This window comes from Polyodon spathula, chromosome 10 (assembly GCF_017654505.1).
Source record: "Polyodon spathula isolate WHYD16114869_AA chromosome 10, ASM1765450v1, whole genome shotgun sequence".
Taxonomy (NCBI): domain Eukaryota; kingdom Metazoa; phylum Chordata; class Actinopteri; order Acipenseriformes; family Polyodontidae; genus Polyodon; species Polyodon spathula.
In genome coordinates this window covers 10,249,784-10,262,381 of record NC_054543.1, presented here as the reverse complement: position 1 = coordinate 10,262,381, position 12,598 = coordinate 10,249,784, and the positions used below count along the sequence as shown (strand labels likewise).

The window sequence follows — 12,598 nt, the reverse complement described above, 5'->3', positions numbered from 1 at the left end:
ATACAATGTAATGTTAACAAATGTAAATTATTTGCCCTCCTCCAGGCACAAAAATATAGGATTCAAATATCAAATGGGAGGTACAGAACTAGAACAGGCCCAGCTGGAGAAAGACCTTGCTATTGTATTAGACTCTTTGCAGTCAGTACAGGGAAGTGATAGTCAAACAGAATTTTTGCTTTTAGTATCAAAAGTCTATAAACCAAAGCAGGTTTGATGAGGCTGTATACAGCACTGAGGAGACTGCAGTTATAATGCTGTGTTCAGTGCTGGTCACCACATTGCTAAAAGGACATTGTGGCCTTGGACAGAGTTCAACAAATCCCAGGGCTTAACACAATGAGTTATGAAGATAGGTAGAGGGAACTGAATGAATTTAGCCTAGTATAAAACAAAAATTGGAAGGACATCATTGACAATTGAAAAGGACCCTGGGCACTAAGCATGTAAACCAGAGGACACTTGGAAATGAAGTTGAGACAGACTTAGGACAGTGGGTAGGAGACATTTCTTTACACATAGTAAGGGTATTAAATGGGTTACCTAGCCATATTGTTAATGCTGAATCATCAAGACTAAGATTAACCAGCTAGTAGAAACAGGGCAAGCGATGGTGGGCCAGATGTTCCATTGTTTGAAAATCTTTTATGTTTTTATGTATACAAACATAAGGTAATACTGGGTTTATAAAACAGCACCTACAACAGTTGAAAGATAAAGGATTGTAGTGCTGCTTATCAAAATTAAAGATCCATGTAAATGCCTACTGGTTAATTCTTAGCTGTGAAGATATCATTACAAAACCATTTTACTTTAATGTATACGTGTACAAATACACACCCAGGCTTAGTTCCATATTATAGATTTATTTTTAAAATAATCAAGTGATGTTATGAAAATCAAAATACAACTTGATAACTCTAAATTCTAATTGTATTCAGGCACAACAGAGATTCAGAGTTAATACACAAAGTAAATTACTGAACAGTCTTTATTGCAGGTTAAAAAAATAACAGCATGTAACAAAAAAAACAAAAAACAATTTAACATTATAAAACACACAATGCAGTGGTACAGAAACAAATAAATACAGAGGTTCCAGCCCTCATCAGTTTATTATCACTTCCAAATTAACATTCGTTATTAATTACAAGCTTGAAATCACTGCAAAAAATAAAAGAGCATTTTCATTGACATTAATCATAAAATGTAATGCTAGTGAATGGCAAGACTTGCTACATGTGTTGGTGTCCAATCTACAGAGCCTGCTTTTTCTAATGTTTTCTGATCATTTTTTAAAAAATGTTTTTAATCCATAAAAATGTTTTTTTTTTTTTTAATAAATGTTCGTCAGATAAATAAAACAAACAAATCTAAAATAGCTGGTTTGAAATAAATCCTTATATAATCATGAAAATATAATTATTGCCCAAATGTTTTTTTTTTTTTTTTTTTTTTTTTTAAATAGCCATTAAAAATATTTAGCTTTTTTAAAAGAACTGGACATCATACATGCTAACTCAAAAAAACCCACTAGCTATGTTCCCAAATGATTAACAATAACAATTAAATAGACAATTAAAAAAATAATGACCACAATCCAACATTAATGTAAGTAAGCTCACACAACCATGTGTATTGGTCCGCATAACCTTCAGTGGATGAATTGTGGATCTGCTTGAGATTTTTAAAGCTTTGTTCTCTTAGTAGAAAATACACCTTCATGTGTATTGACTCCCAAAATGCCGTTATTATTTTTTAAGCTTTCCTTTCAGTGACACATAGAGTGGAACACTGTAGTAAAATCTGATATGTGGAATGCACCTGGCCCGCCCTTACAACAATGTACCAGTAATGATTTAGTATTGTGGACGCAGTAATGTTGCAGAAGTTCTAGGCGTCAGAATCATTTCTCAGGGTACATGAGTCCTTCACTCAAAGCTGCTATCCCAGTGTTGGCGGCAATCCACTGGTTGTATTTTGTAACCTGTGTATAGACGCCCGGCCTGTAAGCCTTGGCACAGCCTTCTCCCCAGCTGACGATTCCAAAGAGAAACATCTTTCCGTAGACATCACAGACCAAGGGGCCGCCTGAATCACCCTGCATTGAATACAAAAAATAATTTGATTCCTGGTTTGCATTCTTTTTCAAATCTTGGTCTAGTGCATGATATACAGAAAATGTGTAACATTTGTATGTATATTTAAAGGAGTTATTTATTAAAGCTTTCCATACCTCATTAATGTTAATATTATAAAGACTTAATTATACAGGTGCATCTACTCTTTACTGTAAAGAACTAATCTCACTTTAAATAAGCTGCACTTGTGAAGTCAGATTACATCTGTTGAAGCACAATTGAAGGCACTGCGCCGTTTTGTTCAAAATCACCTGTACCAGCATTGATGTATGTGTGAAAGAATTCAGAAACCTTTGATAGCAAAACATTTTTGAATACCTATATAAAAATGTTATCATTCTAATCAAATACTGAAACTCCCAACACCACCCAGAACTCACCTTGCAAGAATCCACTTTCCATTTAGGGTGGCCAGCACAGAACATGTTGTCTGTTACCAGAGACCCATAGTACTGCGTGCTTTTGCAGGTATTCTGAGAAATCAGTTGAACCGTCGCTTCTCTCAGATATTTGGAAAAGTACCATAAAGCTAAAAGAAAAAATAGAATTAATTTCCATCAGCTCAGATCATTGCTTATCTGTTATTTGAAGATATCATGTAATAAGCTGTGAGGTCTGCAAACCATATGCATATTATGCTGCAGCCATAAAGTATTAGTATACCAGTAAATGCATACTAACAAGCATCCCATTTCAATTACTGCTTAGCCTAGATATTGATTTGTATTCACAGATAATGAAAAATGATTTACATTGGGCCTCCTTTCCAAATCCAGCAATCTCACAGTAAGAGCCTTGGGGCAACATCTGGTTTGATGGGGGAAGGCAGACAGTTTTCACAGAACTGGACTCCACGGCACACTGTCCACTTAGTTTCACCAGTGCTGAATATAAAACAGAGGAAAACATTAATGAAATGATTTTCACAAGAAAGGGTTTCCATGCTCATGAGCTGATTTCTCTGATGTGCGTGTGCTCTGTTGTTAAACATAAATTGAGTAAAAGAACCCCCGTCTCTGTTAGGAATGCTTTTTCTGTGTTGTCTTAGCACAACTTCTTATTCAGCAGAATTGCACTGTACCTATGTCGTTGTTGTAATTTCCTTGGTTACTGTCAAACTCATGGTGAAGAATAACATTTTCAACATCAAATTTCTGTTCTTTACGAGAGTCAGTGGCATTGAGAGCATCCTTTCCCAAATAGACAGAGTATTGACCAGGTTTTGCATCAGGACTGCAAGAGAAACAAGATTTAAAAAATATATATATGGTTGGTTTATTAAACTTAAGAATAGCAGAACAAATAATTACTGGTATCATGTCTTACAATAACAAAATCCCCAACATACAAATGCTCCTTTGCCTCAGAAGCTAGTTTATTGATTTATATAATTTGAAGATTATATATGTGATGCTGCCATGATATTATACTGTAGTATATTTAGAATAAATCCTTCCAATGCATACTGCACTGTTAGCAAGTAGAGGCCACTTGTGTGTCATCTGGTGTTATACAAGATGTTAACACAGATCTAAAGCAAGTGTAGAATCGAACCCAAACCGCGGCTCAAATTACATTTGAAAGAAATACTATAAAACAAAATGTGACAAATGTGCAGAATTTTCCAGAAAAAAATATTGCCACAAACATCAAGTTTGTTTGTTTTGTACTTTGTTCTGTAAAGCTGCCTGAAGGATACTGGTGATAGCCTGCTCAGAAAAAATATATATTCTGAGCATGTAACACAGTGGTCAGTGTATCAATAAACATTACTTACCCCTCTTGGAAACAGTGTGCTGCTGTCAAAATCCAGCAGGGACTAATCAGACTCCCACCACACCGGAATATCTCTTTACCTCTTGATCTGTAGAAGATGGACGCTATCCAGGGGTGAGACTCGATTGTTGCGGTTTCTCCTCCTACAATTTTATACTGCTTTCCTTTCCTCAGGCCACAGGTGGGTGCTGCAGGAACACAACAGATCTTGTATGAGGTTTTCAAAAATAGTCCAAAAAGCCATTTTCTATAATGGGTTAACATCACATTATCTATTCCATTATATTCCATTGGAATCTGTTCTCCCATATCATCTAATCAGTTTGTCCATTGCATTCTATACCACGCCTTATAAAAGTGAGATCAATACACATTCTTAGCCAGGGTTTTGGTCTTTGTTTCCTATTCCTGGCTATGCTTTGCTATACTTTCACTTTGCTTTGTTGCACTTTCATTGCACCACGGCAGAGCACTGAACACCTATATAGGAGTGTGACAAAGTGCCCGCCCCTGTGTATATTTTGTTATATGTTGCGTGTGGTTTGTTAAATGTTGGTGTATAGTCACTGGTACACGGGATATAAACGGGTCTGTAACACGAGTGTTTAAAATGTATATTTGTATTTAGGCACGGTATTGTACATCACTTCACGTACATTTAAATAACTAATTAGTAATTGAATCCCAGCACAACAGTATATATAGAAGCACGTGTTCACATACTCGCGGTTGGGTGTTCGGTGAGTGGAGAACTGGATAGGAGACGGAGGTAGAAATAATAACACAAGTAATCGTTAGATAGAAGCTCGCTGTGTTTGTTTGTTTGTCCATTGTTTGTTTTGTTTAGTCCGTTTTGTTTGTCTATTTTGGCGAATGTGCCGTGTCCTGTTTTTGTATTGTTCCAACCGTTTATTTCTGTTTATTAATTAAATGCTGAGCGTAGCCATTCGCTCAGCTTCCCCAAACTCCACCTCTCTCTTTGTTTATTTTTCCTGCTTCTGGTCTGACGCCACCCACTCCGGCCGTCGTGTGACAAGGAGTCAGAGCAACAATCTTTTTTTTTATCACTGTCTTTGTTATTTGTTACAACCCAACACTCCTGTTTTACACAATTACTATTTTGGCCAAACATGAGTAAACAGCTTAACAACCATACAAGTATTTCTATTGATAATTCTGTATTTTATGCTAAGTCTCCTTCACTTACTAAGCTCTTGTGCACAAGCTGGAATGCTACAGAATTCCTTTACAAAGCTGTGACCTTTTTTCACATAGCACCAGGGCTTCATGCTGCTGTCAGGATTCCTGCAAACATAAATGAAAAATGTGTGAACACTGTTTGAGGATGTAACATGTTCCCTTGGGTTTTATTTCATTATTTGTAGTACCCATTGCAGTGGTTAATTGTTTTCTTGGAAAATCTATTATCACAGAAGGCATTACTCAAAGGGGAAGTAAGGGGGTATGTGTGTGTGTGTGTGTGTGTGTGTGTGTGTGGGGGGGGTGGGGTGGTGGTGTATAATTCTAATAAAGTTGAGTAATAGTGGATATTAATTATTTTGTTGACAGAACAAAAACCACAAACATATCAGTGAGTCATAATTTTAATATAAAATGATTTTGAGGAAACTTGAGTATGGCTAATGCATGTGTCAGTATTGACAACTAGTGAAGAGCGGGGGAGTATACATTCAGGTTCCTGTATCTCATCCACTCATCCCAACAAATCTGGAGGAATAAGCCATTTGCATGCAACTGATAAAAGCAGAAGAAGAAGTCACGATACTTCAAAACCAATGATGTACAATTGGTAGTCAACGAGTCAGTCCAGATTGATAATATTTGAGTTGAAGCAGCTTTTCTACATTACACTAGTTAGAAACAGTAAATGTGGTGACATGCTCCATATAATTACCGGCAGTAGCTGTGCTTGCCAAGTCCAAATTGAACAGCCCTCGGCCGCTCAGAACTGTAATAGCCAAAGTCAAGACATTCATTTCCTGATTCAGACTTGGACGCTGTGCCCCTGTAGTTTGCTCCATTGCCAGTATAGCAAGTGACTCTTGAGTCTGTAATACAGAAATTAGATTTGACCTTCGGTAAAAAGCATAGAGCCACATCCAGATGAAGACAATAAAACAAATCTGGTTTTGAAGATCATGATAGCCAAAAATAAATATGAATATTAAACAACAATGATATTCTAACACTTTGGACATACATGGAAAAATATCTGAGAAATACTGAAACATAGTTAAAGACAAAGTACCGATTTCACAAGTTCTTCCTTTGTAGCCTTTGGGGCATCTGCAGCGCCATTTTCTTTTGTGATACTTGTCTTTAAAACACAATCCTCCATTCAAACAGCCACACCCTTATGAAAAAAAGATATATTAAATACATACCTAATAAGTTTACACTAAAATATATATTTGTTTATCACACCCCCTATAAAAGCTTACGAAGGTAAGTTTTCATTGTAACTTTGCAGCTTATATGTTTTCTCTATGATTTGCCATGTGTTTTTTTTATCATGTTTTATCACACTTCAATATGGTTTATACAGATTAAATATGACTGCCACAGTTTAACTATGCTTTAAATATGTACAGTGCAAATGTATAGTTTAATATGTACAGTAAAAAGGAATAAACATGAAAGGGCACTACACCTGTAATTTGAAATATCAAGGTCTGTAATTATGCTATGGTGCACCTTGGTCTTAAAGCTCAGTGTGACAATAACTGTAATATTCATACTAAATTTCAACATCTGCTCTGAGTAAGATTCCCTGGACAGCATGTCTGACAGATTTCAGATTAGTCATGGAATATTCTGTGTTTTTAAGTAACTTAAAATGAAAGAAAAGAAAGTTTAGCATTTTTAGCAAGGCCCTACAGTATATCAAGTGGGGATTGGTTGTGGAATAATACAGGGATGTATCTCAGACATCAAAGGGGTTGGCTTACCTTCTTCCCCATATTCATAACTGTACAGTTCTGAGCTTGTTATTCTTGGAGCCTGCAAACAAACAAATATTCAAAACATTTAACTCAATTTAAGATGGATAAAAGAAAGTTTCTCCTTAAAAAAAAGCACACTGTAGAAAATGATAAAGTGTCATTACTGTCCTCTTGTAAAAGCGTTGAAACAATTACTTAACATGACTTGTAGCTGTTGCGATGACAGGAATATTTATATGAATATAAGACTGTGTTTTTAGGAATTAGACTTATTTGTGGCTTGCAAAAATGTTGCTTGCCTTATTTTATAATGCACTTCTCAGTTTTGCAATGATTTCAAAGGGCTTGCATCTGCACAAATGGTGGACTTTACTTACAGCTTCCAGACTGAAGATGTGTGGCAACACAGCTATTAATAAAAGCAGGAACTGCATTGTTATTCAGAGGTTGTTGTTTTCTTCCTTATTTGGAGTGTCTGCAAGCAAAAAGCACAAACATGGTACTAATTGGCAATACTGTTGAAGGATGTAATTATGACACAAGTGGTTTTTATTATGGTTACAGTATACATTTCTTCAAAGGCACTATTGATTCTGGGATGCGTGACGTTGCATACAATATAACAGTGTATTGTTTTAATTCACACCTACATAATGTATAAACATCCTGTGAAGGTTGACAATATTCTGGCAATAGATGGGGCCTATATTTTTTCTTCTAGGAATATTTACATTAAAGCACTAATCTCAGAAAGAAAATCATCTCTGGCTTTGTTTAAATCCCATTAATGATGGCATGACTCATCTGATTAAACTGGTTATTTGATACTGCAGGCAGCGGAAAGGCCAATCCTACCAAAACTCAAAGCTGCATAACGTTTTCAATGTCAAATGGCGTGTTCATCTGAAAGAAACCTTTAATTTGTGTGAGTGTTACTGAAGGTAGTTGACGTCCCTATCTGCAATGGTTCCGCCTAAAAGTCTGTCTATAACCTTCCTATAATCTCCATCAAGCTTACAAAGCTGTTGAGTTTTTGGTCCTGCTCAAACACAACCATGCACGTGAGAGCCCCAGGCGAGTTTCAGCATAAGTAAAGCACAGATGTCGAAACATGTTTATAGCAGATGAAAATAGCAGTACTGAAAACAGAGAAGACATAATGTTTTAAAATAAGTAATTCATTAAGTTAATTCACTAATTCATGTCCGTCACTATTTCTATGTGTGTAAGCTGGATGGCGAGTATTGTAAAATAAACAGTGCTTTGCTGGCACAAGTGGGGCTAGCCTACCAAATCCATTAAAGATTTACACATCAGCTACCCAATTACAGCTGAGGTTTAGAGCAGTAAAATATAACTGTTACTCACTACCACACAACACGATTATAATAAGGTTTCTACATCTCCAAGTTTTTACTATTACATATTCAGCAGGGGTGAGGGTCATCATGCCATGTGCTCGTGATACAAACCCAGATGATGTGATCAGTTTCTGCCTGGTATATGTGCTTGGTAATTTTTACATTGGATATGTGTAACCATTAAAATGTCTACCTATATTATATATATATATATATATATATATATATATATATATATATATATATATATATATATATATATATATTTCACAGCATTTACCACACACACTAAGCATTTACCATAGTTGTTCCTACACTGTACTACTGTCCTATGCTTTCCAATGCTTACAGCCACTACTGCAGTATGATTTTACCAAATACTGTATCACAGTAGTTATACGTAATTCAAACAATCCAAATATAATATTTAAAATGTATACTAACTTGAAATTAAATACAATTCTATTCAAGTTTCCAAACCACATTGTTCTTTCTATAGGCACGCTTCAATTGTTACACAGATGTCAATTTCCTGTGTGTATTTTGCTCTGTAGTTATGTCTCAAAATTGTATGCCATAAAAGTTTACAGACAATGCTGTAGACAACGGCTTTGTCGTCCCACAAAGCCAATGTTATGTGAAAAGATCGCTATAGTTTGTCAGGACCTGGTTTCCTGATTTTGCTAAATTACTGCCCAGCTTGCGTTGAATGTTTAATTTCATTTATATCTTTTAGGTTGATGTGTTAGTCAATATATGTTAGTCAATTGAATGCATACTTTTAAAAGATATATAGAAATCTATGGAATTTGTCAACAGCAGAAATTGATTTGCTATTTTTTTAATATGTTTGATTGGTTTAAAGTTTAGGTGTGGTTATTATTAAAAATATGTATTTAAATACTATATGACCATATATATAATCAATACATTTCAATGTAAAAGTATCCTTACCAGTCAGTAACAGCAGCCTGTGGTTCAGTGTTCAGTGGGCTGTAGGTGCTTCTTGATAGTTTGCAGTTCTTCTAATTCTCTCTTTGCTTTGCTGTTCTGCTGTGGAAGCATTCCTTTTTATAAAGCTTTGCAGGGATCGGATTGGCTTGTGGGTGGGTTCTGTCTGATGACAGGCGTGATATTGTCAGTCTGTGATTCTAAAGATTCCTGAAGCAGATGGAGGAGGTACTGTGTAAGTATTAATATTTTGAGATGGATGTGAGTCACGGGGATTTTTAAGCCAAACTATACATGCACTTACACAACTTGACACTGTACCTGCATGCTACTTTGTGCAAAGCTTCCCCATTTAAAAAAAAAAAAGTTTAATTTTGATTATTCATTAAAGTGTAAGAATCAAATGCTTCTAGATACATATTTGCATCTGTCACATGTGCTCACCTATGGCAAATCATAGTAGTGCTAATGGAATTGTAAACAGCACAAACGGATGATGCACTATGGTATTTCTGCCAGCAGTCTACTGCTAGAGTCTTAATTATGAAATATTTAGCTTGGTAGAAACTATGAGAGTTAGATTCCCAAAAGCTGAAAGATGGTCATGATAGAAACAAGGTGGTTCAACTACAGCAGAGGGCTAGCCATCTATCTGGAGGAAGCTGCATAATCTAATTATAAACCATACTTCAGCACCCAAAGATAATGACAGTAATGCAATTGCAGCACTGTACATTGTAAGTAAAGCCCAAGCTAACATTGTATTTTATGTAGCACATTGCAGGTAAACTATATTTAAGGAAAGAGAATTACCAAAATCTTTAAATTAAAATAATTATCAAGTGTCTTGTTAAAACATTATAACCAAAACGTGAAGAACCTTGCATTGGAAATGTACAGAGTACTACTATATGAAATATTTCTGAGTGTATGTGTTCTTGTTATTGCTTGTCCTAGGACTTCCGTTTTAAGAACCTATTTGAATTGTTGTCTTCCAGCCATTTTTGTTGCCAATCAGTTGTAAAAAGGGCCATGTTTGTACACTGGTTTGCTTTAAATTTCATTTAAAAGCATGAGCTGTAAAATTTGAGAAGCGATACTGGCTCTCCTATGATTCTGTTCCTTCTTTTAAATGACATTCTAATGAACAAAAATGTATTCACCAGAAATGTTTTTTTTTGTTTGTTTCTTTTTAAATTCATGACCTACCATCCAACTATTGACACCCCAAATTCAATGCAAATTCAAACTTTGTTATTTGCATTACTTATACAGTAGTAAATTGCAAAATGGCTGGAGGGGACACTTTTCTCTTCTTCACAATCCATCTCAAAAGCTTAAGTAGGTCAATGTCATAATGGTAAACAATGTCAAATACCTTGGAACCCCAGGTCAGTGTTGCAGAATACCAGACTGATTCTTGATAGACTGACAATAGGAGTTACTCATCTCTCAGCTGTGTTTATTTTATGAAAATGCTCTGTTTGGCAGACTTGCCATCTACATTTATGTCATTTTTAATATTATAAAGTGTCAAAGTAAAAATGAGGTTGTATTATTTTTCTGAGGAGACATAGCCACATGTGACCTGTTGTGCCACAGTTCTAGCTATAGGACTAAAGCAGGCAATGTAATTGTTGATCATTAATTGTTATAAATGTATACACATTTAGATTAATAAAAAGCCACGGTCAATAATAATTGCTTAAAGTTAGGTGGAAAAAAAACTACTTTAAAGAATAAACCCCTTTAGATGTATTTACATTTCCAGAACACTTGCACATAGGACAGTTATGTTGTATTCTTGCAATGTGTGTCAGCCCAGTTCACATTAATCAAAACAAAACTCTTCCCATACCTGTGGCTAAAACGATCTTCAAAGAAGCTTCTGCAGCCCTTCTGTTTTGTTCTCATTTAATAAAAAGGCAATGGCTATTTGTCTTGCACCAGTAGTGTCTTGAGATGCACAATTCTAGTGTGAAGATTGTTTTGAGTTCCCACGTGTATGAATAACTAATTTGCATATGTGTAAAATATACCACGGTTACAAATCCAACACCCACTAAGCCACTGGCCTTTCTTTTTTAAATGCAGCCCACATCAGCACCATGAATGTGGTTAGATGTTTAAATATCCGCTGAAAATCGCGTCTACAAAGTTCAGCTGTTTTGAAATGTATATGCTGCAAGAACCTAATGCAGTTCTCTTTGAGCCAGTAAGCAACAACAGCAAACAAATGCACTACTTTAAAAATATTTATTTTGTAATCACAGTAATACAAGGGTTTTCAACGTCTTGTTTGTATTTAGAGTCAGATATAGGCACACCGCATTGTAACCGCATAATTGCAAAGGACAAAAGTAATGACCCTTAAAATGAAAGGGCAGTCTTGAAGATGTCAGTAGCTTAAACACATAAAATAATTTATCATTGACATATTTTGCATCATTGTGTTTGAAACGGAAACATGACTTTCAGTGCAGTGATTAAGGTGATGTCATACATTTGGCGAATATGTGATTCACTTGTGTCACTAATCTGTAAATCCTCAAATTTCAATTTAATAAAATGACTTTTTTATGGTGAGAAAACAAAAACATGACATAATTTCCTCTGGGGATGCGAGCAAGACTGGAATAGTAGGAATGCAAAATTTCAGAATAGAGTGGGATTAGAAAGTTTCCAGAATTTCCTAGGGACTCACGTGTAACATTAGAAAACGTCCAGAGGTTCCTGAACCCCAGTTTGAAAAGCACTGCTTTAATATATTGTGTCATTTAGTTTTTGCCTATAGTGTAAACAAGAATATCTGGAGCTGTTCACACACTGTAAACTGTCAGTGAAAGAAGTGTCATCTTTAACTTTCTAAGATAAAACACTAGAATATCAGAATAGGTTTTAAAGATATTGAAGAAAACTGTGAGACTGCAACTGTTACTAATATCATTTGCATTTTTACATAATTACTTACCGGTATGTGAAGCTTCTTGCATAGTTCTTATACAAAATTGAAAACTACTGTCCATAAATGCGCAACGGAAACTAAATGACCCACCCTTCTGTGACTAAACTTGCTGTCATGAGGATAATTTCTAATGTGCAAACAACAAATTACTTAATCCAGAAACTCAATATGACTAAGAGACCAATAATACTATGCAATAAATATAAATTATTCTTGTTATCGCTAGCCCAAAGGAAAAATGAAATCTTGTTATAATAGAAAGGTGTTGAATCCCATTGTAAAAGTATACTAGTAGGTTTAATTTGTTGCTCAACAGGAATCAAAACAACTTAAAGCAAATTTGAAGTCTTAAAGTAAATTTTTGTCTAGCAGTCAGTCAGTTTTGTTTTGATTCTCCCCATGTCATTTCTATTTTTATTTTTAAGTAAAACACATACAGAA

General features: G+C 35.2%; 1 protein-coding gene across 1 annotated transcript; it reads right to left on the bottom strand.

Moving 5' to 3' along the window:
* Positions 1 to 904: 904 nt before the first annotated feature.
* On the bottom strand, positions 905 to 9,319 carry LOC121321543 (urokinase-type plasminogen activator-like). Its single transcript, XM_041260536.1, has 11 exons — positions 9,196 to 9,319; positions 7,258 to 7,355; positions 6,887 to 6,938; positions 6,187 to 6,291; positions 5,833 to 5,986; positions 5,125 to 5,222; positions 3,919 to 4,105; positions 3,223 to 3,374; positions 2,894 to 3,025; positions 2,522 to 2,670; positions 905 to 2,101 (listed from the first exon to the last, which is right to left on the bottom strand). Exons 2-11 carry the CDS (start codon positions 7,312 to 7,314, stop codon positions 1,907 to 1,909), a joined length of 1,281 nt encoding a protein of 426 aa, XP_041116470.1. The 5' UTR covers positions 7,315 to 7,355; positions 9,196 to 9,319; the 3' UTR covers positions 905 to 1,906.
* Positions 9,320 to 12,598: the final 3,279 nt, after the last annotated feature.

Bases quoted from the DNA above. Each gene is read 5' to 3' on its own strand.
- LOC121321543 (XM_041260536.1), bottom strand. From the start codon at position 7,314: ATGCAGTTCCTGCTTTTATTAATAGCTGTGTTGCCACACATCTTCAGT. The intron at 3,026-3,222 runs GTACAGTGCAAT...TTTTATATTCAG, and splicing joins AAATTACAACAACGACATAG to CACTGGTGAAACTAAGTGGA. The intron at 2,102-2,521 runs GTGAGTTCTGGG...TATTCAATGCAG, and splicing joins GGAAAGTGGATTCTTGCAAG to GGTGATTCAGGCGGCCCCTT.